This window comes from Phoxinus phoxinus (assembly GCF_949152265.1).
Source record: "Phoxinus phoxinus genome assembly, chromosome: 2".
Classification (NCBI taxonomy): Eukaryota; Metazoa; Chordata; class Actinopteri; order Cypriniformes; family Leuciscidae; genus Phoxinus; species Phoxinus phoxinus.
In genome coordinates, this window is record NC_136877.1 from 5,079,764 (window position 1) to 5,106,019 (window position 26,256).

The 26,256-nt window shown below is 36.5% G+C and overlaps 2 protein-coding genes across 7 annotated transcripts in view; both read right to left on the reverse strand.

Annotated features, from left to right (window-relative positions):
• Positions 1 to 1,984: 1,984 nt before the first annotated feature.
• rps17 (ribosomal protein S17) lies at positions 1,985 to 6,568 on the reverse strand. Its single transcript, XM_079598858.1, has 5 exons — positions 6,456 to 6,568; positions 5,473 to 5,624; positions 4,389 to 4,494; positions 2,711 to 2,776; positions 1,985 to 2,100 (listed from the first exon to the last, which is right to left on the reverse strand). The coding sequence occupies exons 1-5, from the start codon at positions 6,456 to 6,458 to the stop codon at positions 2,023 to 2,025; spliced, it is 405 nt and encodes a 134-aa protein (XP_079454984.1). The 5' UTR covers positions 6,459 to 6,568; the 3' UTR covers positions 1,985 to 2,022.
• A 3,211-nt stretch (positions 6,569 to 9,779) lies between these two features.
• csnk1g1 (casein kinase 1, gamma 1) overlaps positions 9,780 to 26,256 on the reverse strand; it is a 49,838-nt gene continuing 33,361 nt past the window's right edge. Inside the window, exons 10-14 of one of the 6 annotated variants that reach the window (XM_079583808.1) lie at positions 25,237 to 25,344; positions 21,574 to 21,684; positions 18,454 to 18,560; positions 14,210 to 14,233; positions 11,323 to 11,515 (exon numbers count right to left, since the gene is read on the reverse strand). In XM_079583808.1, the coding sequence (XP_079439934.1) occupies positions 11,461 to 11,515; positions 14,210 to 14,233; positions 18,454 to 18,560; positions 21,574 to 21,684; positions 25,237 to 25,344 (405 nt within the window). In that variant the 3' untranslated portion in view covers positions 11,323 to 11,460. Of the gene's footprint in view, positions 11,516 to 14,209; positions 14,234 to 17,588; positions 18,561 to 21,573; positions 21,685 to 22,174; positions 23,631 to 24,741; positions 25,345 to 26,256 lie in introns of those variants that run through there. The other 5 variants (XM_079583809.1, XM_079583811.1, XM_079583807.1 and 2 more) reach the window with 5 other exon arrangements.

Genomic DNA, 26,256 nt, shown 5'->3' on the forward strand with positions numbered 1-26,256 from the left:
GCTTTTTGGCTGTTTATTCATATGCATCCTCTTTACATTCTTTACACTATTATTGAATGAGGACTTTTAACTCTTTCCCTGCCATTTTGAATTTTTGGGCAAAGTGTTTTCACTGGTGTACGGTAGGGGGCGCTATAACGCGTCTTCTGAAAGAATGCAGAACACATGCAAGCGAACACGAGCGTTACATTCAACAGCATTTAAATCAAAATTGTGTCCTGATAAAGTATTTTAGGGCTTGGGATAACTAGAAAAATGCATGACTTTTCCAGGTTTAGAAATCATTAGCTCACACCTCATTTACCCAGGTTCTTCAAAGGGAAAAAAAAGTTGCTCAGCTGAAATTTTGTGTGGCTTTGGCTTATTTTAATGATTGTTTTGTCCATTTTAAATCATATTATGTCCCCTTTGGGAGTTTGCAGAGGACCCCTGTTGGGCCCCAGTCCCTTGGTTGAGAACCACTGAATTAAGTGTTATCTGTATAAAACATCCTGCACAATCAATATCAAATCTGTGATATTTATTTATTAATTAATGTATGAAATACACTACAGGGAAGATCAGGGATATAGCTGTAACATTAATATTGTACAACATTTATTGTTGTTCCATTTTTTGGGTGAAATCAACTAAAATGGCCTATCAGGTCAAATGGGCCAAATAAGGTTGTAGCGCCATATCTCTTTATTTGTTTACAGCCAATCACAATAACTGATCTTGCATTGTTGCTTCAACACTTGTTAACTTGTAACAATAGTTTTAATTGGACTGAGTTTTTTAAGGCATGCAGGGCAGTGTTACATGAAGCTAGTTAGAGAAGTTGTAAGGTAAGTGAGCCTGACAGTACATTTCATTCATCACTAATAAGGGTACTAATGAAATTATAAGTAAGCTTGCGTTTATGAACAATGTTTTTGACATGCTCTTTCAAATAAAAAAAGTTTTGTAAAAAAAAAGAGAGGCAATTTTAGGTAGAAAGGTCATGTTAAGCTAAAATGGGCAGATACACACAAACACACACTTTTACACAGATGTTACACATAAATTGAGGGTGAAAATAGGTTTATATGTATAGATCTTTTTTTTTTTAAATTATTGCATAGACAGTATAGCAGACGGACAAGCAAAGAAAGGAAACATGTATAAGAAGAGAAGAAAAAGGGAAAGAAAGGAAGATGTCAGTGGCGAAATGGCAGAATGAGGGGTGCTACATGAAATGTTAGTGGGTTTTTGTGCTTTTTTAGTCAGATGACTAAAGGACGAGGACGAGCTGTAGGACTGAAGCTTTGGGAGTTGATGGACTCGATCTCCATCTGTGTTTTGATTATCATTGTGAATCAGATCCGGACAGTTTTAGACAAATTCCTCCGGTTTTAATTAAAAATTTGGTTACACTATTTTAAGGCGTCATTGTTACAGTGTAATTATATATTTAAATACTGTGTAATATGAAGTAACTACATGCAACTAACTCAACCAAATCCTATAGTAAGTACATGCAATTATGCATAATTTACTGTTATTTCTATAGTAAGTACATGTATGTAACAGACACTGTAAAATAGTGTTAACTAAAAATTTGCTTTTAAATGATACAGAGCCATATTCAAGGGTGTTCAAAAAATGCACAAAGATAGATTAAAATAGTGTTTTTTGTTTTAGCCATTTATTCTTTTGGTTTATTGTACGTTCAGATATCCATACAACAAAATATTCTGTATTTTTAAGAATTACCATCGTTCTACATGAGGGCATAAATGGAAATATATTTTTACAACTTAACTTTTCCATTGGGAAAGCTGGTTTTCATGTAATGCTAAAAGTTTGTAGCATTTATAAATCATATTCAGTTGTATTGTTTCTAGACTGTGCGGTTACACTAACTTGCTTCGGCAGGGATTTACGGCATTGTATTTTAACATGATCATATTCATCCTGCAAATCTGGCCTGAGAATTCATTAAAAAAATGACAAACACAAGGTAGTTGTTCCTTGCAGTCTTTATTAATGTGCTAAGTTACATTAGACTCCTCTGGGTGTTTTGAAGTTCATGCCGATTGTTGGCTGGGTGACCTGCAAGTTGGGGAGGTTTCCGAAGTCCTGCAGTCAGAGAGAGAGAGAGAGAGAAAGGGTTAATGAGGGCTCAGGTCTGTATTCCAACACTAAAAACATTTCAAGGACATTTGTGACCCTGGATCGCAAAACCAGTCAGAAGGTATATCTGTGGCTAGCCAACAAAACATTGTATGGGTCAAAATTATTGATTTTTCTTTTACACCAAAAATCATTAGGATATTAAGTAAAGATCATGTTCCATGAAGATATTTTGTAAATTTCCTACCGTAAATATATAAAACATGTATTTGTGTGAGTGAATGCCGCACAATCGTGAACATAAATGCACAACTTTAAAGGAGATTCTCAATGTTTCGATATTTTTGCACCCTCAGATTCCAGATTTTCTAATAGTCATATCTCGACCAAATATTGTCCATAGATCAATGGAAAGCTTATTTATTCAGCTTCCAGATGATATATAAATCTCAATTTTAAAAAAATTGACCCATGTGACTGGTTTTGTGGTGCACATTTGACGGCTAATTTCTCACTATTCTCACATTCACTGTAAGCATTGCGGTCACAGCACCGTAAAACTACCAGATTGAATATTAACAGCTCATCTACACAAAGTAAGGTAAAATCAACTTACGAAAGCCTTCAACATTTCCTTAGTATCGGGATCAACCTCAATAATCTCCTGATCCAAAGCAGAGACCTGAGAACAAAGAGAACAAGTGCATGAAGTGAGGGACCAATGATGTCTCAACGTTGATCAGTGTGAAATTAGGCATCATGAAACATGCTATCACTACTATATGAGCAAATAACGGGTTAACAGTTTATAGCAACACAACAAGCTCTTTATGAGGAATTCACTGGATTCAATCTTTATTTGAAGCTTCAAGTCACTTTCAAAAGGTGATTATTTTGATCACGACCGTAGACATCAGTGTTTTTATCTGAACTATAAACTTTTATCACAAGCTTTGTTTCCATCCACACGTTTTTATCCGAATTAAGTGATTTTGAATGAAAAATGCCTTATGGAAACAGCAAAATTCGATTGAATTTCATGAATATCGGCTCCAATGAAATGCGTTCGGTCTCATCGGGTTTGATCTTGATCGATATACGGCTTATGCGATAAACGCCGATGGAAACGTTATTTGTCGAATAAATGAATCCATTTTGTCTAGCAAAACTTTGTTCGCAAATGTTGTGCGATTCAGTGCGAAAATGAATGAACACCTTAAAATGTCTCAAATCAATTCGATATACCAATTTGATAGCAAAACGGCATGTGACGTCATTACGCACAGGTTTTTATTCGCTTTAAAGCCGTTGGATGGAAACTTTCACCAGCTTTATTCGCACAAGTTTTTTTTTACCAAACTTCCAATAATTCGAATGACAAGTGGATGAAAACTTAATTACAGTTCTTCTGTAAAGATTTGAATTATTGTTAGATATAAACCGCGTTTCCATTTCCCGTCAAATTGCGCAAATTGAAATTGTGAATTGAAAAAATGCTCAATGGAAACGCGTCAATTTCACAAAAACTCCCATTTATCGCAAAAAAAAGTTCACGCTCACATGAGGTGGTTTTTCAGGCAATTCAAACAATTTCTATTATTTCGCAAAACTGCAGTGGAAACAGTTTTTGCGCATTCACAGGTCACCTGACGTAGATGACGGGGTGTGTTTGGACACAATACGAGACTGAGTTCTTTATTAAATGCATAAGACAAATTACAGGAATCCTGGATTCTAAACCTCAAAGAAATGCCACGATCAAGACCTCGAAGAAACTCCTCAAATGTGCCGCTCACAGTATAAGGGTCTTTCCTTGCCATTAATGAGTGGATAACACGTCTTTCGATTAATAATAATGGTCAGTGCGGTGGCTGTGAAATATAAACCTACCAACGTCCGTTGCCATAATTTTTGGAATGATTATCGCGAGAGGTAGAAAAATATGTTTTAGTCGCATAACATGGGTTAATGGAAACGCTGTCATTTCGCAATAGCTTTTTGTCGACATTTAGAGAGAAAAGCACAAAAAAAAGGTTTGCGCAAATCTGTAATGGAAACGAGCCTATACTGATACTGTGTGGTTTAAAAGACAGTTATCGAATCGGTTTCATATCTCTACATGACGACTGCTCTCTCTGGCTCAGAACGCAGATCTGAATGTTCGCTGTGATCGCACTTGTTAAAGGTTTAATAGACCGAGCCGAATCGCTGTCAGTTATGAACAAGATCTTGTGAGAGTTTGAGATTGCGATCGTTAAACGATGAATCGTATTGTGAAGTGAAGCGTCGCTGACCTCTGGGACGTAGTTATCCCGCCTCTCTCGCTCCTCCTCCTGCAGTTTGATGGAGATGCCCCTGACGGGACCCCTCTGGATGCGCTTCATCAGGTGCGTCACATACCTGCAGAAACACAAGGCTTCGTTTCAGTCTCACGTCTCCATTTTATAGCAAGATATCCATTATAAGATATCATACAGAAATATTGTATAGATATCTTGCAAAAATAGTATGAGAAATACATCCGTATATCTATCTCCATCCATCCATCCTCATAGGCCTACATTATACATGTGTGCATTACATAATTGTAATATTAATTTGCAATAAGTACAGAAAATGTTTTATTGGTTTTGGTTTTATAATAACTCCATAAAAAAAAAAATGTATGCAAGAAAACAAAATGGCACAGACTGAATTGTAAGATTTCTGAAGAGGGCTTGAATTTATTATCTTTACAAGACATGAAAAAATATAAAACTGATATTGATTGATGCATGATTTTTCCAAACTCACACACACAGTCTCATTTATTTTAGGCCCGTCACTAAACTGAACCACTTTGGGAAAACTATTGGCACATTTATTAATGATAACCTGCAAAAAATGTAACAATACTTTAAGGATATTATTTTAGGACAGCATGAATTTGACTTTACTTTATAATTTTTTTTGCACATTTTTGTATTGACAAATCCAAGCTGACCAACGACCCCTTTTTTTAGTTGGGAAGAATTAAAAAAGCTTGTTGATCCCCATTTAACATTCATCTTCATCTACCATTGTTTTTTCCCTGTCAATCCGAGATCACTTGAGTCAGTGTTTCTCAAACCTGTCCTGAAGGACCCCCAAAACTGCACACTTTCTTTGTCTCCCTAATCAAACACACTCATCTCATCAGCTCATTAACCCATGTGATAATGAGCTGATGAGTTGAATCAGGTGTGTTTGATTAGGGAGACAAAGAAAGTGTGCAGTGTTGGGGGTCCTTCAGGACAGGTTTGAGAAACACTGACTTAAAGAACCTCACTATATTACCATGATAAGCATTGATACGGTGTTGTCAGTATCCGTCCCTCTGAAGTGCTGGACTTTACTCACCCTGCGATCTTGTTGCGCAGAGGTTTGCTGGGGATGATGGCGATCTCCTCACACACTCTCTTGTTGATGTGGAAGTCATTGCCCAGTCGGGTGTAGTACTTCTCGATCACGACCCGAGCGGCCTTCTTCACGGTCTTGGTTCTGACGCGCCCCTGTTAACACACACACTAGGGTCAGTCAGGGTCACATGGGACACTTTTGTACTTTAAATTCAATTTCACTCCAAGTTTGTGTTCACAATATATGTTTTAAAGCAGCTTTGTAGAAACCATGTTAAAATATAATGATATTTTTGTAAAAACTGAGATTGTTCATGCAATGTGTAAATTGCATAAACATCTGTAATCACATTAATTAACATTTAAAGGGATATTTATCAAAAGAATTAATAATTCTGTCACCAAACAGTTGCTGGTCTACATTGACCTCCATAGTATGAAAAAAAAAAATACTATGGAAGTCAATGGAGCCCCACAATTGTTTGATTATAAACATCTTGTGTTCGACATAAGAAATAAATTAATTCAGGTTTGGAACAATATAGTGATTAAATTACGGAATTATCATTTTTGGGTGAATTAAGTTATCCCTTTAAGCTCACAAAAATTAGCAACACTGCTAACGTCAATACCCGTTATGATTTTAACAGCGTTGTTTTTCCACATTTACCCATAAACACGCAGTTTAAACGCATCGCATACGTTTATATAATCACAATAGATCAATTAAACCCATCATAATATTGTATAACTCTCGCTAGCAGACTTTAACGTCTGAAATTCAAAAGTTGTGCAGCGGGAGATGACGCTGTTTTTTTTATCATTCAACATCTTACATAAAGCAAATGCAGAAAATCAAAATACTCAGTACATATGAATTGTAACAACATTAACGAAACATTTCGGTGCTTTAAAACGCAGCAAGAGTTGCTAAAAAAACGGATTTGTGCGGATTGACAAGGATTCACTGTGAAACATACACACCATATTCACACGGTCTAGAGAGGAAAAGGATGAAGATCGACCGGAACGGAAGTTTATAACACTCTTCCGGAAGTGATATAAAAGTCTCTGGATAAGAGCAGGATAAGAGCCATCACCTGCTTCAAATTAATGGCAGACATGAAAACAGCAGATTTATGAATAACTTGAACATATATATATATTTTTAAACGAAGAACGATAAGAAGGTTACAACATAAACTCACTTAAACATAAAAATGTTAAATAAGGAAACAACTACTGTATATATATATATACAAACAATTTTATAAGCCAACATGCCTTCACTTTTGTTAGAAGGGTGGATTTATTTTGCAATATTGGGAGCAATATTTTATATACAATGTCTAAGTACATAGGATACAAATGACTAAAAGTAATTTGAAAATAACTAAAAATTCAACTAAATTAACTATATATAAATTACAAAATTAGTGTTATATATAAATTAAAATTATATATATGTCTGCCAGTGCTTTAATTTTATTAGTGTTTATAGTATGAGGGCATTACGCATTAATTTTTAGTTGAATTTTTAGTTCATTTCAAATTACTTTGTCATCATTTGTATCCTATATACTTAGACATTGTAAATAAAATATTGCTCCCAATATTGCAAAATAAATGCACCCTTCTAACAAAAGTGAAGGCATGTTGGCTTATAAAATTGTATATATAAATATATATGACAAACATTTCCAACAATTTATGCATATTTTATATATATAAAAAATAGCAATTATATAGCTACTTATATGTAGTATATTTATCTGTAATTGTAATTCTTATGAATGTTAATAAACTGGTGGTACTCTAATAAAGCTGTAATGGTTATTGTGGTGTGTGTGAACTCTTCAGTTAAGACAAAAAGTAGCTCTAGAAAATATAGACGGACTCACTCAGAGGTTAAGAGACATTTTCTTTTATTTTACATAAAAAAGGGTGCAAACTTGAGTTTCCCTTTAAGAGTGGAGGGAATAAAAATTTAATTTGAAAGGTTATGTATGGAATTTATACGACTCCTCAGGAAAATAGGCATTTTAAATAAGATTAAGACCTTAATCTTTCTGCAACTTAAAAACAAAATATATTTTGAGAGAGAGAGAGAGAGAGAGAGAGAGAGAGAGAGAGAGAGAGAGAGAGAGAGAGGAGAGAGAGAGAGAGGAGAGAGAGAGAGAGAGAGAGAGAGACAAAACGGGGTCCATCACAGTTGAAGCCCTTGAGAAAGTAAAATCATCGAAGTACATTTAAGTAACATTCATATTTCAACACAATAAATTCATAATACAATGAAATTTAAAGTATCTTTGTAAGTATGACCCGAACAAGAGAATGACTCTTGCAGTACTGTACAATTTAGTTTTTAATGTTTGAAGTACAGAAACATCCTTACTGAAAGAAACACTACAAAAAAAACAAAAACAAAAAGTGAAAAAGAGAAGTCAAATATTGCAGTGCTTTCCTACCAGACTCCTGTAATATAATCATTCCGAGGTCAATTAAAAATGAGTGGTCCTTAAAAAACAAAAATCCAACAGGTTCCCACATTAACTAAAATCTTGAAATTGAATTTTCCAGAGAGAGAGAGAGAGAGAGAGAGAGAGAGAGAGGAGAGAGAGAGAGAGAGAGAGAGAGAGAGAGAGAGAGAGAGAGAGAGAGAGAGAGAGAGAGAGAGAGAGAGAGAGAGAGAGAGAGAGAGAGAGAGAGAGAGAGAGAGAGAGAGAGAGAGAGAGAGAGAGAGAGAGAGAGAGAGAGAGAGAGAGAGAGAGAGAGAGAGAGAGAGAGAGAGAGAGAGGGAGAGAGAGAGAGGAGAGAGAGTGAGAGAGAGATATATGACTGTAGCAGACACAATGTTGAACCCAAGCGCACAGACAGTAGCATGTTTAAGGCATTATGCAGCCACAGAATAACAGTGTATCAACTTCATGCCCACTATGTTCTTCAGTGCCCCCATTTACACAAGTAGTTTCCATTGCTTTCGGGAATCAAAAGCCATGCACATAAAATCTGCATTAAATGTCACTAACTTCATCTTTTAGGAGAATATCTCTCGTTTACCTCTCTGCGTGTACATCTGCGGCACATTAAAGTGACCAGAACCGTGATACAAAAGCAAAAAAAAAAAAAAGGTAAATGAATGGGAATGGTACACAAACAAATTTGGGAATGCTTTCCTAAGATTTCTCATGGAATAATTGTGTATTTAAACCTCAGAATGCCAGGATTCCATCACAAAAACAAAAAAGGGAAAATGAAAGATGAAACATGGCTTGTAATAATCATCACCTTGCAGTCGACGAGAGCCAGTAGTCATTATGATCGCATTAACAAGATTCCAGTAATGAGGAACAACGTCAGCTCTACTTCAAATAGCATATCAGTGTCTAATGTAGTGTCTTTTTCAACCAGCAGATGGCGCCTTAAAAAAAAAAAAAAAATTAATATTCCCCATCCAGTCTGCACATCTGGACATGCAGGACTAGCTTCCTTATCCATAAACCCAACAATTTCACATTCCGCTTATATCCACAAAACGATTCCGGAGTGGCTTGAAACAAGCCAAGGCCTTTTGGACGTCAATTAAGGGGTTAAATTAGTTAAATCCTGCACACACAGAAACACACACACAGAGCCAGACGCACCTGGCGATAGCAAGCAGTGCACATCCAGAAATACTAAATCATTTTCCAACTCTAGCGAGGCACGTAATACATATCGTTAAGAGAAGAACGTTAAATAAAAAGTCACGCGCCGACGCGGATTTCCAAGAGTATCATTCAAGTACTTTTCACAGAATAATTTAGACCCAAAGTGACTCGCGTCACAGCGGATACGCACAAGGAAAACCTATTAAATAACCGTCACAAACGCATTAGTCCCTATAACCGGCATATTTTGAACGCGACTCCCGTTCCTTGATCGTGGAAATCGTTCCTGAAAGTGAATGGGTCAAGAGAGCTTACTATTTACACGGCTGGATAACTGATGAGTTGAACGGTGGAAACATGCTAATAAAGAATCTGTGGCCATTTGCGTATCTATTTGGTCCAACACACAGTCCCATCCATCTATCTAATCGATCCACAGCTTTTATAGGAACATTCAAAGCACGCCGTCCACTCGTAGGCCCCCGAGAAGGATTCCCAAAACACGACACGGGCACGGTAGATTCTCCAAACGGCCCAGTTTACCCCCGTTCCTTGTGAAAGATGAGTTCAGAGGTCAGTAGGATTCAGTAAACAAGGGCCCGGTGAAACGCTAGTGCAGTCACACACTCCTATATGGCTTCTCTCTCAACGTTTTGTACGGTGATCAAAATAAAATAAAATAATAGTTTACTTGTATATAATTTATCTTACATTAATTCACATTTACTATACATTAGAAAGATCACGAAATAAAAACACGGATTTAATGCTGTGAATAGGTGAATGGTGACCCCCCCCAACCCCAAAACAAAACAAAAAAACAATAAAATGAGCAAGGCAACATCACGACTGAGATTAGCGATTTCCCGAAGAGTATAAAAAAAAAAAAAAAAAGACGACGACGACAACAGAACTACAGTAATAATTTCACATATAACCCAATTTGACGTAATTCCTGTCTTAAGGATTGCGTTTGGGAAAGGACCGCCTCATCCATGCAAGAGGTCAAGGGCTGCCCCGTCTCAAACCACGTATGGCCACTATAACAAACCAGTCAGAATTTACAAACGGGCCACTTTTGCGGACGTTTTCTGCCACATAATTCGATTTGGTGACTCGAACGCCCTCCAGCAAGGGACACGTTTCACGTCTGCATGAAGGCATGGGAGGAATTATCACGTCTTATCACAGAGTGGACCCTGCCGAACAGTGTTAAGGCATTAAATCGAGATGTTTCGCAGAGTAATTCTGCATCCTCCAAGGTCACGCCTACTAAAAAAAAAACGAACGGCCTTTAAATCGCATTATATACGGCTTACTATGAACACGTTGAGGCTTTCTTTGCGACCCACAAGCCACTCTGGCACATGGTTATTCTCATCCTGAATAATTAGCAGTTTTTTCTTCCAGGCATAAAAAAAAAAAGAAGAAGAAAAACATCAATTGGGAACTGTTCCGAGGGAATAATAAGTGACTATATGGACAGAAAGATATAAAAAGCGCAGAGGGAAAGTCTTACTGGCCACTTCAGCCAATAGAAAAGCAGCCAGCTGTACGTCAAAGCCACACAATATCGTAGTAAGAGGAGAAGAAAGCAGCATGACTGGCTGGTGGGTTGAAGAAGTGGGACGAGTGCTTTAGAACAAGCAGCTTAAATACTAGTCAGCGCCACTGGAAACCGCTGCTTATGTCACACTTTCACAAAGTTTTACGTGTAAAGGCCGGCTAGCATCATTACGACAGGTATTTGTTTTGCGCTTCACTCCGATAGATGCGACGAAGAAATCCGCTAGTCATATTTCTAAGGCTTCGACCACTTTCTGGCAGCGCGAGAACCAACAATCAGCCACCGAAACACACAAACGAACATTTAAAGAGGGGTTAGGTTGAAAATAAAAAGCCACCGTCTCGTCTCGAGGTGCTGAGAGGGATGAGAAAAGGTCCAGCGTGGGCGAATTTGTCTCTCTATAATCGCACCCGTCGTGGACACATTCAGAGACGAACGTCCACCGACGAGGAGAACGAGAAAAAAAATAAAGAAAGAAGCAAAACAGCAAATGAAGTGCAGTGCTGTTCCAGTGCTTTGAGATCCTTAGCTTTGTGTGAAGAGACAGTCCGAGGACGAGGCCCGTCGCTGCCGAAATCAAGACTGAGTGGAAGAAACAAAAACAAAAAAACAAAGACAATCCCCACAGAGACAACGTGTGCATGCCTCTTGGTGTTCATACATCGCTCCCCAGCTCGTTTGGAGGGCTCGGCTGTTGTCGTCTTGTAAAATTTCTTTATTTGAACGCTCTAAAAACAACCAAAGGAACAGACTGCGCCGCGAGGCCGGAGGTTCATTTGTGCCGTGGCGTGTTCTTCTTCCTCTTCCTCTTGAAGAAACAGCAGCACCTGCGAAAAAACAAGAAAAAAAACACATGTAAATGTTAGCGTTGTCAACCGATTGGCTGATTCCTCCCATCTAATAGACCCCTTTTCAGTTAGTAAACAAGGTGACGTTTTATTGTGGGGGCGGAGCTTAGGTGGTTGCAGAACGATCCCTCCGGCCGCTTTACAAACATAGTTTTGTTAGCTTGTTTTTTTTAACAATGACCGGAGAAAATCCGATTTTATCTTAATGTGCAAGCTCACTCACTCACCGTCCAGGACCGCGATTGTTATTTGCAAAAGTTAACGGACGGCACCAGATCGGCCGACCCGCACACGCTCACTCAATGACGATCTGACAGGATTAACGCTAACGCCGCCTCCGGTCGAGTGCCTGACTTCTACACCGACCCGATAGAGAAACCGAGTGTAAGAGAAACTGAGGGCGTATACATCTTCAGATGAACTATGCGCTGAATGCTCACGTACAAGACTTGTGGTACGATCCGCAGTTCTGCCGAGCCAGCGCCGAGGCCAGAAGACGACAATGTAAAGAGTGACATTACGGTGCAATTTTCATTATGTGAATATTTTCTAGAAATAAAAATTCCAGATACAGCATATTCATTTTTCATCTATTAACTTTTTAACTATGTATTTGATTACACTTCATTACCAGCTTCTTCAAAAAGTCTAATCAAAACAACAATCATAGAGGATTCACAAATAATCACAATAATTTAGAAAACATTAAAATTGGAGCCTGTACTCAGTCTAAAACCGACAAACCAACAAGATGACATTTAATAATAATAATAATAAAAGCTCCTTATGTAGTCGAATCTGTGCTGGTTTGTATTGGGCCGCCTCCAGTTTTCACTTTGTTTTGCAACCAGCTAGCGCCGTGACGTTGTGACGCCGGCGGGCTCTATAATGAAGCACCTGCTGTCTATCATCTACACATGCGCCGTCAGTATGTAGCTGACATCAAGCAGATTTGTGGGGTTATGCTACATATCGTCAGCGCTGATAAAAACAAGTGCATTAATATATATCCGTACCAACCTAAATGCTGCATATGAACGACAACTGGTCAAAGTAAATAAAAAGGAAACTTAAATGACGTACGGTTCGTTAAAAGCATTGATGACAGAATGTTAGACGGCAACAACACGACAGAATGGGTTTATGGGAAACGAGGCACATGCAGTGGAAGAGAACAGCTCCAGACTGACACATTGAAAAGTGAGAGACTTCACTAAACATGTTTCTAAAGGACGCTTGCGGGCGCTGGCTGAATTATCACTGCGGTTATTAATGAGGACGTACAGTGCCCTGCGAACACATGCAGATCCTTGACTAAATCTGCCTTCACCAAACACTACAATAGTTTAGTTATAAGAACGAACCATTTTTTTTATATTATGTCATGAACAATTAATAATGGTGTTGAAGAAAAGTTTAACTTTTTTTTTTTTTGGATGGGAATGCGAGTAATGTCCACAAACAGTGAGAAATTTATATATTTAGGGATTTATAAAAAAATAGGGATACTTAAGCTTGCTTGGTAGATGATGACCATACTAATGACCACATTTATTATGTCCATATACATATATATATATATAGTTGTTCTGATAATTTCAGAATGCCAAGGATTTTTTTGTTAATATGAAATTTAGTTTGGAAAAAACTTTAGCCATATGCCGTCAATCACCCTCAAACAAATATGTGGCTGTTTAAATCAGAAAATTAATCAGAATTATGAGTTTAAACAGTTTGATTGTGTCAACCAATCAGATCAGAGAAACGGCACTGTTTATTGCTATAAAATATCTGGAAAAAATATTAAATATGCCATTGTAGGGTTGGTAAATTAGTAAAAAAATAAGAGATTGTATTACATATATTAAAAAATAAATAATAATGTAATCTGAAACATTGTTCGGAATTTCAGGATGTCAAGGACTTGATAACATGAAATTAATAAGTTACACTTTATTTTAATGTGTCCTTGTGTTATACATTTAATGACTGTGTAATGATAATTAACTACAAGTACACTACTTACTATAGGGTTAGGTTTTGGTGTAGGGTTAGTTGCATGTAATTATGCATAATTTATAGATATTTCTATAGTAATTACATGTACAATGTGTAACAGACACTGTAAAATAAAGTGTAATCAATTAATATACAACAATTTTGTAAGATAAAAAGTGTTATCAATGAATATACAACAATTTTGGGAAAAAAATGTAAAGCAGCATTCTGTCAATTAAATTGGAAAAACTTAATGTCTGTGCAATTGCAAAAAAATAATAATAATTAATAATTCAAACACATTTCATAATGCTGTGGCACAGATCTGAGCTTTAGTTAAGGCTCTGCATACTTCTGTAAGGCACTGAATATGTGCGGTTAAGTAGAGACCTCGACATCCTCACTGTCTCGTTGAGTTTCTGTAAATAAGCTGAAGTTGGGCTATTAAAGACTTCTCATCGTACCTCCAATCAACTTTAGGGTATTTCAGCCTCTCAAATCAGACTTTATGAGCGGACAGACCTCGCTCTTTCCCTTTCAAACTCACAGACCGTGAATCGCTACATTAGCCTACAACTGTGTGAGTAGATCGTGGTGTAAGTGTGATCTCTATGGCCACAGTCTAGGCTGGTCCACTCCCCTTGGGTTTGATGTGGACTGGAGAGAGGGACTCACCACAGGTTGAGCATTTTCACGCAGCTACAGAAGAGTGTGAAAAGAGAAAAGACAGAGATTATTACACAGAGGTGAGACGATGAGACAAACCTAATGTCGACAGACCAACAGGAAGACACACACACACAAACAGAAAAGAGATTGAGAGACAGACTCAGGGGATCATCTACTCAATTCAAGTTCGCTTTTGATCAACTAATATCATAATAGGCATTTTCTGTACACCGGTTTGTTAAATTGTAAAATTGATGATCGACAGGAAAAAAACTATAACAAGAATGGGAGAAAAAGGGGAAGAGAAGAATAGGAACAGAAGGGCATTGGAGAAATGTAGTGTCGTCCTCAGCTCACCAGCCCACTAGACAATGTGTACAAATGAAGCCAAGTGCTAAAACTACAACCATGGTATACAATTCAATGTAGTCACAGCCTTGTAAATATGTTTATAACTTATATATATATATACATACATCAGGCACACATCAGGGTTCCCAAATTTTAACTTAAAATTTAAGGACCTTTCAAGGACTTTCCGGGTCCAATATCCTCAAATTCAAGGCCTTAAAAGGTTGGGTAGGTCAGAATTGTCTAAAAAAACGTATTCAAATTTGTTTAAACTGTCTTTATATACCAATACATAATTAAAATACAAGTACTCTGAAATAGAGAGTATAAAAAAAACTGAGTGACTCTAGTGTATTTAATCTTCAATAAACACAGCTCATTAATTCCATTCACTCCCGCCTAAAAACGGGTGCGCGCACGTGGGCGGAGCCAGTAATAGCAGCGGTAGTCATGGCGACGGAGAGTGACAGTCGCGCAAGCCAATCACTTGTTTCGTCCCGGTAGGAATTAATGAGCTCTGTTTTTTGAAGATTAAATACACTATAGTCACTCAATTTTTATACTCTCTTTTTCAAAGTACTTGCATTTTAATTATGTATTGGTATATAAAGACAGTTTAAGCCAATTTGAAAAAAAGTTCTTTAGACAATTCTTACCTACCCAACCTTTAATGTGGAGACACATTTCAAGTGAGAGCAAGGTTACATCATGTTACCTTGTAAGAAACATTGTTACAGTTTTCATGTCAAACACAACTAAGCAAAAAAGCTTTTTTTTTTTGTTCGCCATGGCAACGTACCTCATCAACACTTAACGTAACGTGTAAATGCGCGTAACTAGCGTAAATCAAGCACGCTAGTATGCATAGGTCACGAAGTGTTGGCGAAATAACACATTAGCGGACCGGCGGGAATAATATGGATTTTTTTCCAGAAAACTTCTTGCACAAAATAAATTCAAGCACTTTCAAAGGACCGGTATCGGTGTATTTTTATTTTTTTTAAACTTTGCAGGGCCTTGAATTTTTTTATTTTTAAGATTCACAAACTTTCAAGTATTTCAAGGACCCGTGGGAAACCTGATAGATGTGTGTGTGTATATATATCATTAAGCACCCCTGATAGATGTGTGTGTATATATATCATTAAGCTGTTTAGAAGTTGTCTCTAAGCATAGCAACAATAAACGCCACAAAACCCAGGTCACTTTTAAATATACACAAATCACAGAGTTTTCGCACATTTAAAAAACATTTAGTAAATCAGATGATGAGCCAAAACATTATGACCAGTCACAGGTGAAGCGTATATAGCTGATCATCTCCTAAAGGCCACATATTAAAGCTTATAGGAGTGACATGACACCCAATGGTAACACCATATACCCTGTGGTTTAAAGTTTTTTTATATATATATATATATATATAATTAATAGTATATAACTAACTGAATACATCTCACTGGAAAAGTAATAAGCCAATTTTTCCATCTTATTAAAATGAAGTTAACGTTTGTGTCGGAACAGAAAAAGGAACAAGAACTGTTGTACCTATTCTTACAGAGGAAAAGTTCATTGTAAGGTTTAACAAACTTAAAGCATCCACTATTATAAATAAAAATATTGAGCATCAAGACCATACTGGCTCATTTCCTTCTCTACGTATATGTGACCCTGGACCACAAAACCAGTCACATGGGTCAATTTTTTTTTAAATTTGAGATTTATAAATCAACTGAAAGCTGAATAAATAAGCTTTCCATTGATATATGGTTTAATATATGACAATATTTGGCCGAGATATGACTATTTGAAAATCTGAGGGTGCAAAAAAATGGAAACATTGAGAAAATCTCCTTTAAAGTTGTGCATTTATGTTCACGATTGTGCTGCATTCACTCACAAAAATAAATGTTTTATATATTTACGGTAGGAAACTTACAAAATATCTTCATGGAACATGATCTTTACTTAATATCCTAAGGATTTGTGGCATAAAAAAAAATCGGTAATTTTGACCCATGATGTATTGTTGGCTATTGCCACAGATATACCAGTGCGACTCCAGACTGGTTTTGTGATCCAGGGTCACGTATGCTAAACAATGTATGATCTGGTATCCAGACACATTTAGCCATAAGCCAAGTAGTGTGAAGTTCTTACGTAACAATGATAAAGCAGGTTGCTATATTCAAGAAAACAAGGAAATTTAGAAGAGAAAGATCAGAGAGATCTCTAGAAGAAAGACCTCGGGTGACATTAATACGGTGTAATAACCATGACGACCTTGTGTGTTTGTGCCGTCCTGTTAATTGATAAACGCTGATGCGGTCTACGCCACTTTCAAGCTTTTGCATCAATAAATCAAAGACAGAGGGCTTTAAGATATCAAAGAACTACGAGAATAAGTGTTTTATATGACCGAACTCAAATGCACATCAGGTGCTTTAGAAGAAAAGGAAACTAAAGGGTGTAATCGCCTCTGAAATTTAACAGGCAAACTAAATGGCCGTAGTTATTATGGACACTGCCTTTTCCGCTCTTATGGAAATGCAGAAATTTCCATTTTGGACAAGTTCTAAGAGTCTAAAAATATACACTATCGGTCAATAGTTTTTTTTAATTATGTTTTAGAAACAAAAATGTTATGTTATTATGTTTTCCCTTCTGCTCACGAAGGCTTTTTATTTTTTTTATAAAAAATACAGTTAAAACATACATAAAATTTTAAATAACGGTTTTCTATTGGAATATATTTTAAAATGTAATTTATTCCTGTGATCAAAAGCTGGACACAACAGTGTCACATGATCCTTCAGAAATCATTCTATTGTTATCGAGTGTAATCGCCTCTGAAATTTAACAGGCAAACTAAATGGCCGTAGTTATTATGGACACTGCCTTTTCCGCTCTTATGGAAATGGACAAGTTCTAAGAGTCTAAAAATATACACTACCGGTCAATAGTTTTTTTTATTATGTTTTAGAAAGAAGTCCCCCTTTTGCTCACAAGGGCAAACATTTTTTTTTTTTTTATTAAAAACTACAGTAAAAACATATTCAATTTTAAATAACGGTTTTCTATTTGAATATATTTTAAAATGTAATTTATTCCTGTGATCAAAAGCTGGATTTTGTCAACAGTGTCATATTATCCTTCAGAAATCATTCTAATATGCTGATTTTCTGCTCTAAAAACATTTATGATTATCAATGTTGAAATATTTTTGAAATATTGCAAATATTATTATTTTTTTTTGGGGGGGGGGGGGGTGATACTGTATTCAAAAGTTTGGGCTAAGAAATATATATAAAAAAACAGTTATTCAGCAAGAACGCATTAAATTGATCAAAAGTGACAGTAAAGACAATTATATTGTTACACAATGTTTCTATTTCAAATAAATGCTGTTCTTTTAAACTTTATATTTATCAAAGAATCATGAAAAAAAGTCTTGCCGCATACAAAAAAATATTAAGCAGCAAAAACGAATAATTGGTGCCAATATCATACATCTATCTTTTATTTTTTACAGATAAATAGAAAAGTTCTTTTAAATTTTAATAATAATAACACAATATTACTGTTTTTACTGTATTTTTAATCAAATAAATGCAGCCTTTAAAAACTTTTTTTATTTTTATTAATTATGCCAAACATTCGACCGGTAGTGTATGCTACACATTTAATTTAAAACTGAAAAGTACAAATTAAAGATTTAAAAATGTATGATAGTACCCAATATAACGCTCCATTACACACTTCGGTACACAGAGCACTACAGGGGAGCAGATGGGAACGGACCAGTGAGGGCAAGGGTGAGATCATGTGCTAACGGACAGTGTGTGTCTATCAGACACGAGGCAAAGAACAGAAACCTGTGAGAAGCCATGTGCACATACTTGGCCTCATCCACCACCTCCACCTCTGCCTGCGCTGTGATTGGTGCGTTCGAGTGGGCCGCCAGCGGGTCGTCAGCATTCAGTTCACCATTAGTCGAGCTCACCACCTGTGGAGTCAGGAAAGAAAGATCGAATTATGTAATAATGCCATTTTAATTACACAGTTCAGACTATATCTGTGCAAGTAACTACTTGTACTTAGTAAATGAGGAACATCATTCATTTATGGGAGAACTAATCAAATATTCCTGGTTAAATACATAGATATACGTAACAATAGATTATAAGATATATAATCTATTGATTATAATATATTAGAAGATATACAGATGGAATAGTGGATAACAGATTTTTACAGTAATGCATTTATAAAGAAAAAAAATCTATAGGGCCATTAATAGTAATGCTGTGTTTTCCTCACAAGTAAATAATTTCCTCATGTGTTCTTACAACGAAATAATTTTTTTTACCCCCAAATCGACAGATAGTGTCAATAGAGTGTAACTTGGAATATTTAAATGCTGCTTAAATTACTTTGCAATTAGCAGTCAATCAAATATAAATGTATTCATGTAGCCAGATTATGATATTCATGCCATCATTTAGATTGATATAATTGATCAAATATCATTTATCTATTAGATTTGACCAGATCCACGGATGTACAGTAATAGCACTGGCCTACAGTGGCCTTAAAACATATTTGTACACTTACATCACTTATATGTAACACCACTTGCTTTGATATTTTGTCATCAATATATTATATATAATTTCCTTCAATACAATGAATGAAGATGCCATTAAAATAAGCTCAAAGGCTGTTACCAGTCGTCCTCTTCTGTATAAAAGTGAGGAAAGCAGCGCAAGATGGTGAATCTAATCATTTCTCCCATAGGGATTTTAAAAATAAATCTTTGTAAAAGTGTTATAAGCCACGAACCAAGCCAAAGAGCTACAAGGTGAATCAGAACACTACAAACTTTGATTTGAAGCAAAAAAATATTTGAAAATAAGACAAAAATACGAGACTGCACAAGACTTAACGCTTTAGTGAGAGAGAAGTCACACGAAGCATCGCAAACAGCAAAATCTAATTAAAAATGGAGAAATATAAAACTACTCACTTAAAAATGTGGTAAGACTTTAGTTTAGGGTCCAATTCTCACTATTAACTAGTTGTTTATTAGGATGCATATTACTAGGATATAGGCATTTATTCATTATAAAGCACATATTTATGTCATATTCTACATCCCTTAATCTTAAACTTAAACTCCTAGTTACTGATTTTTAATAGTAAGGTAGTTGTTAAGGCAAAAGTCATAGTTAATAGTGAGAATTAATTATATATATATATATAAGGGCTGTGAAACGATTAATCGCATCCAAAATAAAGTTGGTGTTTACATAATGTGTGTGTACTGTGTATAATTATTTTGTAACACACTTGCATGTATATATTTAAGAAAAATGTGTTATTTACATATAAATGATATATAAATTTATATACAGTATATACATGCAAATATTTCTTAAATATATACAAGCATATCTGTGTATTTATATATCTAAAATAATTATACACAGTACACACACATTTATTATGTAAACAAACTTTTATTTTGGATGCGATTAATCGTTTCACAGCCCTAATATATATATATAAACCATATGTATATATTTTAATATACAATACATATACATTTTAAGTGTAATGCAAAATATGCATGTGCTTATGTATTTTGAAAGTGTAGGGAGGTCGACTCGATTGGATCATTTGCAGTGCTTCATGTATAATGGACCGAGCTAAAGAGCTCTTTTGGGGCAATTTTCTTTTTTCTCTGATTGGTGGAATTTTCTGTACAGCATCATCGGTTATGTAGTTATTCACCACGGTGATAAAAAAAAAAAAAAAATTAAAGATTAATGTGGACTGACGGCTTCAACAGCATTGATTTACAACCTTGTAGCTCACAGTATGGTTGTCTTTAAAGGTTTACAAGTTATCATAAAAAAAAAAAAAATCTATTTCCCATGGAGAAAATGAATGGAGTTTTTAGTTCCGGAAGCCAGACTCTATTGTGACACACTGCATAGAGATAATCGGCAACACTATTTCCTAATAATAGCTAATAGTACCAAAGTAATACAACAGAGGTAACAACATTTCCCTGATAGTCTGCGTCACATCTTATGCTGCGTTTTATTCAATTCAGAAAGTTGGAATTTACACCCTCCAACTTGCAAAAGTGATAGAACAAGAAAATTCCAATAGAACACCACGCGATGATGTCACTCTTCCAACTTGGACATTGGAACGTTACGCGTTTGGAATTCAGAGAGAGGAGGAAAGTCCAACTTTGAATGAAACGCAGCATCCCTACAGTGGCTGTGTTTACATGCACAACTTTCCGATCGATGAATCCGAACGTAGTGTTTACAGAAACGCTAAACATGTGATCGGGTTAATGTGCGTTTATACAGGTGACACTCGAAAAATTTGAATATCGTGCAAAAGTTGATTTATTTAATTAATTCAACTTAAAATGTGAAACTAATATATTATATAGACTCATTACATGCAAAGTGAGATATCTCAAGCATTTATTTGTTATCATTTTGATTATGGCTTACAGTTTCACAATATTCTAATTTTGAATTTTGGGTTTTCATAAACTCTCTAATAATCAAAATTATAAGAAATAAAGGCTTGAAATGTCTCACTTTGCATGTAATGAGTCTATATAATATGTTAGTTTCACCTTTTAAGTTGAATTACTGAAATAAATGAACTTTTGCACGATATTCTAATTTTTCGAGTTTCACCTCTACATGTTTTTTTACACGTCCTCTCGATCGGATTAGAAAAGGAATAAACCACCCCTTTAAATCCGATCGAAACTTCATTCGGATCGATTAAGGTGTTTACATACAGGCTTTTCAATACTAGTAACGGATTATTTGGTTGCATGTAAACGTAGCCAGTGTTGTTTTAATAAGTGCAAGGCCAGCCAAAGAGGGTAACCCATAGAGGAAGTGTTGTAGTCAGGTGTGAGAGCAGGTGCTGCTGCAGATGGCCATACACATGAGCGCACAGAGCGAGGGGTGAAGCTGTACCTGCACTGAGCCCCCGTGCCTGTCCGCTGCCAGGTGAGAGGTCAGGTAGGACGAGTTTGTCTGCCGGTTGGGCTGCACCTCCCATGCTCCTCTGCGGTCGGAGATGGCCGTCTGCACGGGTGGAGGAGGCGCAGGACAGGGACAGGAGGAGGTGTGGTGAGTGAGCGAGAGCGGGCGAGTGAGGCCAGGTGGCATGCAGGCACAATGAAGGAAAGGAAAATCAACAAAAAAGAGCCAGTCAAAGCCAGGAAATGGCATTAGTGACCGTGGACGCAATCGTCCAATCAAACCGAGAAGCAAAACACCACAAAATAAACACACAGAGACATCAAAACAGAAGAAACTGAAGGGAAAACTGTCTCAAAGCGTCTGAATGCCAAGTGGAGACTACATGTAGCAAATCAGGCATCCGACACCGAGATCAGATAGGAATATCTGACAGCAGAAGTTCAGCTATCTACAGCTACATCAAATTCAAAATGATGGGGCATACCCTGTCTCTGTCAATGTCTTGTCTAGTCAAATGGCAGAGTCAACACAAGGACAAACACAAATTCAATTTCTGACATTCAGTTTAAGTGGAGATTAGTTAGTTAAAAAATAAATAAATAAATAAAATAGAAAAATCCTTATTTATTGAAATGAGATATTTAAAGAAATATATATTCTGCAGTCCTATGTCCAACTGGAACACTGCTTCTGGACACATTACCAAAACTGTAGTGTACAACAGGGTTAAGATTTTCGGATTAAAAAAAACTAAAAACTGAAACAATGTTATATATTTTGTTGACTTGTGCACTACTTACATAATCCCAAATATTTGGGATTGCGTGTCATTGTTTGCAGGTACATTCAGTTTAAGTGAATGTTCCAAATTTCTTAGACAAAGTTAAGAAAAACGGCGAGTTTATTAAAATGAATAAAATCAAATGCGCCTTTTACTGCGGTGCGCCTTTAGCCCCATTGTAACCTACATCTTATTGGCAAGTCAATAGGAATGCATTGTTTAAATTTAACAAAGCCTTTTGTGGTGAAAATTGACTCGTTAAACACCAGAACCTCCATTCAACTAATGATGAGGCAGTTTACAGGGCGCTTGTGGCCCAGCCAAGGATTTCTCAATATATCTGCACTCCTCTTCCCTCATAAGAACCATAAGAATAAAGATCAACTCGCATCACTAGAAATATCTTAAATATGTGACAACAGTTCTGCCAAAAATTAAAACAGTCAATTCATTAACTAACCCTCAACCGGTCACAGTAATACCATACGAACAATACTTTTTACTATTAGTTTTACTTTCATGGAACAAATAGGATGTTCAATCTTTTTCAAGTTCAACTTCAATCTTTCAACCTTGAACTGTAAGCACTAACTTGAGTGCACCTCAAATATGAGCCAAAATTAAATGTTTGCTTCAGCTAGATGAGTTTGACACAGGGCAAAGTTTGTGAGATGTGCAAAGCTGATTTGCTCTTGCAGATGTTAGAGGTGCACAATAAGCAATTTACAGAAACTGGCAAATTAATCAATATAAAAACATTCTGCAGTGAGATTTTTAGGGACTTCTATTCCCAGCATGCACTCTGAGCCATGATAAGCTAAAGCAGTGCATGCTGTATCAGCCCAGCGGCTGAGTGGACGGGTCAATGATTTGGTTTAAAGCTTCATGTGTTGCTGCAGAAACCCCACCAGCTTTAATGATAATGCTTGAGCAGATCTCATGAAAACATGTCTAGGCCACTGTTTCACTCCAAAACCAAATCGTTTTTGTTTGCATTGGGATACTTCTATGTCAAGCAAGCACCCTTTCCTACCCCAAATTCTCATTACTATGAATTATTTATTTATTTTGGTGGTGGTAGTAATGCTGGATAGATATTTTTGGGTAATTTCTATGATCATCAATGGCAATTCTCATTATACTTGGATTACAATATAAAAATGGTAGTGTGTGGGTGTGTGTGTGTACACAAGTTTGGATACTTAGTGATATATTATGACAACCGACTTGTAAGGACATTTTACTGGTTTAGGGGAAGGGGTTGGGACTAGAGGTCGACCGATTCATCGGTTTTGCCGATTAATCGGCACCGATTGTTGACTGGTGGAACTATCGTTATCGGCAAAAATATATACCGATAGTTTTTCCTGGTTGCGTCCATTGCTGGAGCGGCTGAGAAGCGCGCGCTGTCATTCATTACACAGTGTAAGAGCTGAGAAGGGTCTGCTGGCATGATGCAGTACAAGAGCGGCCTCTAGAGGTGTAATAAAAACTCGTGCCTCGTGTTGTTTATTTCGACACGTGATTCTGCGTGCTGCACTGAGAGCACATGCTGCGCGGAGAGCGCTGACATCAGACGCGCGGTTAAAGCACCGACAGCTCAAATGTATGTATACAGTAGGCTACATTGTCATATCATTATAAAGTGATAAATTTGTTGACTAAATGCTGCATTAGTAGAGAAAGAACAGCACAACAGTATGTGTGTTTGCCTTCGAGGCTGAGAGGACGCTAACATTAGTAGTACCTCAAGCGGTTAAAACACTGACAAACATAAACGTAAGTCCGACCCGAATGTTTAATGTCACAATTGTTACCTCTATATTTGCATTAGTTCATATCCAGCTGGTCACTTTTATGCATTAAATATGCAGAGAAGTTGCATATTTAAAGCTAGAGACGTAAGCAAACTGATATGTTCATACAGCCGACAGAAACATAAACGAATCAGAAAAGCATTCGATTTCGTTTTTTTTTTTTTTTTTTTTCATCTTCACTTTAATACAAATTTTGTTACTTTTTTATTAATTAAGTTGGCTTGAAAAGAACAGTTAAATAGTTAAATTTTGAATGTAACTGGTTTTATTTGTTATTTAGAGTATTACTTTTTGTTTCAGTTTGAATGAATGTCTTTTATTGACTTAAATATTTATTCACATTTATATATTTATTTCATTTAGCATGTTTTCATGGTTCAATACAGTTTTTTTTTATTTTTATAATAAAGTTCAGCACTGTTTTACTTGGAGTATTATGTTTGTTTTTATCCAGTATCAATTTTAAAAACTATCGGTTCATTAATCGGTTATCGGCAAGTATGGCCCAACCTAGCTATCGTTATCGGTAAAATCCACTATCGGTCGACCTCTAGTTGGGACATAGAAAATATTTCATTAATATAGTGGAACAAAAGTGTGTGTGTGTGTTTGTGTGACATCATTCTAATATGCCGATTAAATGTTCAAAAAACATTTCCCATTATCACGGTTGATACAGTTCAAAAGAACAGCATCAAATTTAAAATGGAATTTTTTTTGTAATGATGTAAAATTGTTAACGGTTACTTTTGAACAATTGAATGTGTCCTTGCTGAATAAAAGCATTACTTTCCATTCAAACCTTGAACAGTTCTGGTATTTATTTGCAACAGCCATGAGAATGTGGGGGTATTTAACTGTCAAACTAAATAAGCTAAATAAGTTTAATGTGAAATATGACCCAGACTTAATTTGTGAGATTCACCCATTTGGTTCCGGGGAAAAATTATCCACCCCTACTAACTGGACTAAACCTTGAACATAGTACATTTTCTCTTCCTGTAATAAAGCTAAGTTTAGCCAATCTTAAGTTTCCTCAATGAAGTGGAAGATTACCTGGTTCCTTAAGGGCTGGTGCTGGGAGGGTCTGTCTCTGTGAGCGTGGCTCTCACGCGTGACGGCAGACGCCCCCGAGTCCACGTGGACCGACCCCACTGGCGTGGGCTGAGAAGACACGCCAAAACACACAGAACATCAGTTTCAACCCTTATGAAAATTAACCATGGTTTTATTGAGGTAAAAGTGTAGTAACCATGTTTTTTTTTTGTGACAAATTGATTACCATTTGTATAACCAGAGTTTTACTACAAATTCCATAGTTAAATTATGGTTAGTGTAGCAAAACCATGGTTAATTTGTGGTTACCATGGTTTAACGAGTAACCATGTTCTTATGGTTTTATTTGTAGTAAAACCATGGTTAATTTCCATAAGGGAAGGCCAAAGATGAACTAGCTCTGTGTCCCAGTAAACTGTGCCAGGTTTTACTTCTGACTGTACATTACTCATTAAAAAAACGGTCATGTAATTTTATGCTAACAACATTGCATTATTAGCTTAGCAACATGCTAACACCAAAGTCAATTGAAGGCACTATGTGGTAGTGTTGTCAAGAGTACCAACTTCGGAACAAAGTCGGTAATGAAATTTAAAAAAATTGACGATACCAGCATTTTGAGCTGTTGAACGGATTCTTAAACGCCTCTGATTGGCCATTGCGTTCACATGCTCAACATATGTCTGTGTTTGGGAGCGTTTGAAAGCGGCATCTATCAGTGGATCCGTCTATCAGTGGATCCGTCTATCAGTGGATCCGTCTATCAGTGGATCCGTCTATCAGTGGATCCGTCTATCAGTGGATCCGTCTATCAGTGGATCCGTCTATCAGTGGATCCGTCTATCAGTGGATCCGTCTATCAGTGGATCCGTCTATCAGTGGATCCGTCTATCAGTCGATCCGTCTATCAGTCGATCCGTCTATCAGTCGATCCGTCTATCAGTCGATCTACTAGGGATCCGTTGATTGACGCCTGCTTTCAAACATTTCCATGTGTATCTATGCAAGCGCTTTGTGAAG